The 6,000-nt window shown below is 56.6% G+C and overlaps 1 protein-coding gene across 2 annotated transcripts in view; it reads right to left on the bottom strand.

Moving 5' to 3' along the window:
* Positions 1-6,000, bottom strand: part of SPSB1 (splA/ryanodine receptor domain and SOCS box containing 1) — an 81,203-nt gene that overhangs the window by 9,394 nt on the left and 65,809 nt on the right. For both annotated transcript variants that reach the window (XM_017503509.2, XM_017503500.2), the window contains exon 2: positions 4,337-5,177. In XM_017503509.2, coding sequence (XP_017358998.1) covers positions 4,337-5,030 — 694 coding nt within the window. In that variant the 5' untranslated portion in view covers positions 5,031-5,177. The remainder of the gene's footprint in view (positions 1-4,336; positions 5,178-6,000) is intronic.

Genomic DNA, 6,000 nt, shown 5'->3' with positions numbered 1-6,000 from the left:
CCAGCTGACATGCGGACACCCCCCTTATTTAGGTGCCTTGGAAGGCAAAGCCAACTCTCTAGGGACAGGGGACTTGGGTGGCCTCTGACCTCACCATGGGCACCCCAGCATCGGTGGGGGTGGCGTGAGGGGAGGGAGCACCGGGCTTATCTGTCACCCCCCTCCCAGGTGGCGGCACAGGGAGAGGAAGGCCTCGTGGAGATGGTCTACACTGGCTGCCTCCACATCTGGAGTGGGTTGAGCAGTGTCCCCCAATTCACATTCGCCTGGAACCTCAGAGTGGAGCCTTATCTGGAAACAGGGTCTTTGCAGATGTACTGTGTTATGATAAGGACATGCTGGATGGGGGTGGGGGGGCCTGAATCCAATGGCTGGTGTCCTTCCAAGGAGCGGGGGGCACAGAGAGACACATGCAGGTGGACCACCCTTGCGCAAACAGAGGCAGGGACTCGGGAAGGCATCTACAGATGCAGGGACGCCAAGGATTCCTGGTAGTCCCCAGGAGCGAGGGGAGGCCTGGGGTGAGCTCTGCCTCAGAGCTCGGAGGCAGCCGAGCCTGCTATTCTGATCGCAAACACCTGGCCTCAGCGCTTCTGCTGTTTTAACGGGTCCTGCTCCTGGTCACGTGTTCAGCAGCCCTGGACACGAACACCCTGTGCATCTTCCTCCAGCCACTCCATCAGGCTCCCCCCGGCCCCTGGACTCAGATGACTCTTGTCAGGGTCAACTGTGAATTCCTTGTTGCCAAAGCTGATGGACAGCTCTTAGCCATCCATGTTCTTGACCTGCCGCTACTTTGCCCTTCTGAAAGCCCCTTCCTCACCTGGCATCCAGGACACCAATCTTCTGGGTGCCCTCAGCCCCCGCCCTCCTGGCCTCTAAGCAGGGCTCAGGCTCAGCCCTCTTCTCCTCGCTGTCCAGCCCCAACTCGCGGTGACCTCGCCAGGGTGGCAGCTCTAAAGCTGTCCATGCGTGGACAACTCCCCCACTCCCGGCTTTCCCAGACTCTAGGCTTGCAGGGCTGCTGGGATGTGTTGAAGAAGATGCTCAAATTTAACATCTGCTCCTCCTTCAGGCTTTCCCATCTCGGGTCAGCAGCTCCCGCCTTCCACCTGCTCAACCCAAACACCTGGAGTCACCTTGACATTTCCCTTTCTTGTCACATCCAACCCTGTTCCAGAGGCCCAGGACTGGGCCAGCCCTCTCCACCTCTGTAGCTTCCATCCTGGCCCAAGCACCCATCACCTCTCACAGGACAAGCCTGGTCTCTCAGAGGCCGCTCTTGCCCCTGCTGTCCATTTCTATAGAGCAGCCAGAATGATACTTCTTTTTTTTCAAGACAGGCTGGAGTGCAGCAGCACGATCTCGGCTCACTGCAACCTCCGCCGCCCGGGTTCAAGCGATTCTCCTGCCTCAGCCTCCCGAGTAGCTGGGATTACAGGCGTACTCCACCACACCTGGCTAATTTTTGCATTTCTAGTAGAGACAGGGTTTCACCATGTTGTCCAGGTTGGTCTCTAACTCCTGACCTTTGTGATCCACCTGCCTCAGCCTCCCAAAGGGCTGGGATTACAGGCGTGAGTCACCGCACCTGACTGCAGAACGACACTTCTTTGACACAAGATGACATTTCTGTGACACAAGATGCTGCCTCAATAAGGGCCCGGAGGTGTCGGGTTAATCAGGTTGAGGCTGGTGACTAACACCCACGCCCTACCCTACCCCCACCCCGCAGCAGAGCTGTGACACTGCCCCACCCTTGGATTTTTTGCTCTGAGAACCAAGAATGACCACATCTATTTTCCAATCTGGATCCTCTAAAGTCAGCTGCCCGTGTACGCCAGGGCCCATTCATGTCTGACCAGGATTGAGGGAGATGAGAAGCCAAGGGGCCCTGGCACTGCTGAGTATCTGATTCTGGTGGAGAGGAAAAGGGTCCTTGTCATTGACCAACAGTGCCCTGATGTGACGCTCTGAGTGGCCATCTAGCTTCCAGCTCACAGATAATGGTTCCCAAATACTGATTCCCATTCCTGTATCCCCCACTCACCCAACACCTTTAGGATTTTCCAAACAAGGAAAATTATGAAAGCATCCAACCTCCTGTCTTATGCAGAGCTAACCAAGCGAGGCACCGCCTATTCACAGGACACATGTCTGCACTTCAGGACTGGGTGGGCAGAACCCTCTGTTCAAATAAGCCCCAGTGCCCTGCCAGCCGCTCCAGGGCTCTGTACTGGAGCTAGAATACATAACCGTGAAGCTGTGCAAACCCACAGAGCTCATGAGAGTGTCAGGGGGCTCATTCCTAGAGGGGACAGGGCTGGAAATCTCACGGAGCCCCACGGTCCCAGTGGCCAGGCAACAACAGCAGGCCTGGCGGCGCCCTCACCTGTCTGTCTGCGAAGAATGGACATTAACCTCCCTGGCTCTGTGGTCACCCCTTGGCTGGGAAGAGGGGGGCAGGGCTGAGGGCCAGGGCTCCCCAAGATCCTAGGTCCTGGCAGGGTGTGCCCAGGGCTCCCAATCTGCACACATCCCCGCTTGAGGCAAATTTGGCTGCAGACTTGGTGCCACTTATTTCTGTCGCCTGGGGAATACAGACACAGAACTCACTCTGCTGGTTTCCTCATCCAGTTCCGAGGTGACTTCCCTGGGGTGGTTACCTGCTGGATGCAGACCTGGCCACCCACCTCTTCCAGGAGTCCCACGACCTGGGGGCGCCGGGCTGCACAGGTGAGGACCAAGCAGTCCTGGGAGCCTGTACCACAGACGCCACGTGTGGCTGTCAACTCACTGCCATCAGGGTCACAGTCAGAGCAGAGGACCAGGAGGAAGGGGGCGGTGGAGGCTTCCAAAGAGAAACGTGTAAGCATTTGCTCATACCTGACCACCTGACACTTTCTCCAGTGTCTTTCAAAGGCTGAGGTGGGGGAGGAGGAGCCGTAGGACCGGGAGAAGCTGCAGGTTTGGGGACTTCAAGAGAGAGTCAGCATCTGTATTCCTGACCTCCGGTGGGGTGCCTCCCCAGCCCCCGCCGCCTCTCCAGCCCCCGCTGCCTCCCCAGCCCCTGCCACCTCTTGCCTGGCCTGCAGGATGAGTTAGCACTCAGGGTGCTGAGCCAAACCTGTCCCTTTAAGACAGTCAGCTCATGGGTGGATGGTGCTTTCCAGCCCACTCGTTTCCTGCAGGTGGTAGAAGGGACCCATGAAGGCAGGGGGCTTGAGAGAGGGCCACGCACGCAGTGAGCCATTCCACAATGCCAGGCCCTCCTGCTACAGTGGGCTCCCAGCAGGGCTGCCATGGAGCCTCCACCTCCCACACCAGCACAGTGCCCCTACGAATGGGCTCATTCACACTTTCTCATTCACAGTATGAGAAAGGCTACTCCCCTTCCCAAAGGGACAGGTAGACATCGCTGCTGACTCAGCCTGTTTCTGATTCATGTGCTCCCCCACAACTTCATGACTGAACAAGTCCCTCGGGACTGTATCTCAAAGGAGCCCACTCAGAGGGCTCCAGCAGAAGAGAAAGACTCAGCCTGCGTAATGAGTGAGAGAGGCCACTAGCATCCATTTACCCGAGAGGCCCTAGTATCCCCAAGGTTGCAAACCCCAGCTCAATCACATGCTGGCAACTGGGCTAGAATTTGGTCAACTAAGGATCAAACCTGGAGGCAGGTCATCCAGAGAAACAAAGACCACCTACTCATTAATGTATCCATCTATCCACTTATCCATCAATTCATTAGTCTATCTGCTTATCCATCTACTCATCCATCCATTCCCTCATCTATCCAACTAGTCATCCATCCACTCATCCATCAATCAAACACTCATCCACCCACCTATCCATCCATCCATCCATCCATCCATCTAAACACTCATCCATCCATCCATCCATCCATCCATCCATCCACTCATCCATCCATCATTCTAAACACTCATCCACCCACCCACCCATCCATCCATCCATCCATCCATTTACTCAACCACTCATCCATCTATCAATCCAAACATCCATCCATCAATTCATTATCCACTTATCCATCCGTCCAACCAATTGTTCATCCATCCATTCATTCACCATCCATCATCCATCCATCTATCCATCTGTCCATTCATTCATGAGTCACTATTAGGTAATCCAGCAGACTCTGGCTAGAATTCTTCACTTAACCAGATGCAGGCAAAAGTTGCCTGAGGGTCTGAATACACTGGGACATCAACTTCAAAACACTTTAGTTTCAATGACTGTATAAACTTTGCCCTGAGCCCAGCCAGGACCATGGGGACAGAGGGGGGGCACTACCTCTGAGAGCACAGGGGACACTTACGATCAAGTCCGTTCAAGTAGCGCATTCGGATCTCACAGTGGCCCCAGACGGCACTCACTACAGGATACAGTTTTTTGCCCTTGAGTCCCCGAAAAGCCACTCCCATGTACTGTCCATCCACAATGAAGCTCAGTGTCCCGTCGTCCATATCCAGGGCTACCAGGAAGGAGTCGGGGACAATGAACGTCTCATCTGGTTCCAGAAAGGCCGGGTATGTTTTGCTTGGCTGGTTCTTGCCATCGTGGTAGAGCCGGTTGCGCCCCAAGTCCCAGCCCCAGGACTCGTGGTTATTCCCCACGAGGGTTGTGTACCCGACAGAGTGCAGGGGGGCGTCTGCCGTCGCCACGCCCACCACAGCGTGCGTGCCCCGCTGTCTCATGGCCCACGTGATCTGCCACACGTGCAGCCCGCGGGTATACCCGACCTTGCCCCTGATAGCGTCTGTGCTCTGGGCCACCGGATGCCGGTGAAAGATGAGCTTGTCGTCCTCCTTCACGAAGACGTTGAGCGAACGGTCGTTGTTGTTCCATGAATGCAGCAGCTGAACGTCGTAGGACACGGGGGGCATGTCCAGTAGCAGGTCCAGCCGGGTAGGCTTGCAGTAATCCAGACCCTGGAGCTCCTGCTTCAGGGGCCGGTACGTGGGGTCCCTCATGTCCACAGTCTTGATCCCTCCAGTGACCTTCTGACCCATGTTCGCCCCTGGTTTCACCTTCTTACCGACTCCCAAGGCAAACTCATCAATCTCGCGGTCTCGCCTCCAGTATTCTGATCCGCCCCAGACAGAATTCCTAAGGAGGGCTGCCAGGAGACCTCTGCAAGCTGCGGTTTTCGGTATTGCCTAATGGATAGAAAGACAAACAGCCGGTGAGCAGGGCTGCGGGGTGAAGGGGAGAGTTAACCTGGAGGGCGAGGCGACCACACCGGCACATCCCGGCAGTCTGCGCCCAGGCTCTGTCAGGCCTGACACGGGCAGGCTGGAGCCTTGGCGTAGAATAAAATCCCCCGTTCCCTGGCTAGGCTGTCACAAAGGAAAGGGGCTGTCTGTCCACCCGGCAGACTGCGTGGAATGGTGGGCTTGGGGGCTGGGCATCACCCTCACCTGTGTTAGGTGCAGACGCACGGCTGATGCCCACCAAATACCTCATCAGGGTCCAACAGGGCAGAAGGCCACGGTGCCACAGAAGTGGGTGTCAGCCACGACACAATGGGCATTTTCGTGGTCAAAACAGAGGGAGGTAGATGGCTCTTGCCTTGCTGTTCAGAGGGGAAGGGAAGCCCGGGTAGCAGCAGAGGCTGCTGAGGATGCCAGTCCCAGCTCCTCTTCCCCGTCTCTGGCACACTGACCTCCAGCAGACGCACCGCCAATTCACTCGAGAGAAGAGCCCTCTGGTGCAGACGAACAGCTCAACTCAGGGGTCTGTGTGCACCTGGCAGGTAGGGCCCCAGGAGCCTCCTCCGCCAGCAACATTCCTCTCAAGGGCAGGCCCCGATTCAGACAGCATGGGGGGCTCATCCCCTGACCCCCAGGAGCTCTTATCTGACCGATCGCCTCTTTTTCCTGCCCATACCCTTCAACTAGAAGCCAGGGTTTTGCTCTCTGGGGCTCAACAGCACGTCTGGGGAGGAAGTCCGACACTCAGATGCCTCGTTCCCTCTCTGGC

This window comes from Cebus imitator, unplaced genomic scaffold (assembly GCF_001604975.1).
Source record: "Cebus imitator isolate Cc_AM_T3 unplaced genomic scaffold, Cebus_imitator-1.0 Scaffold15, whole genome shotgun sequence".
NCBI lineage: Eukaryota > Metazoa > Chordata > Mammalia > Primates > Cebidae > Cebus > Cebus imitator.
Note: the sequence above shows the minus strand (reverse complement) of the source record. Positions and strands in the feature narration are given on the sequence as shown.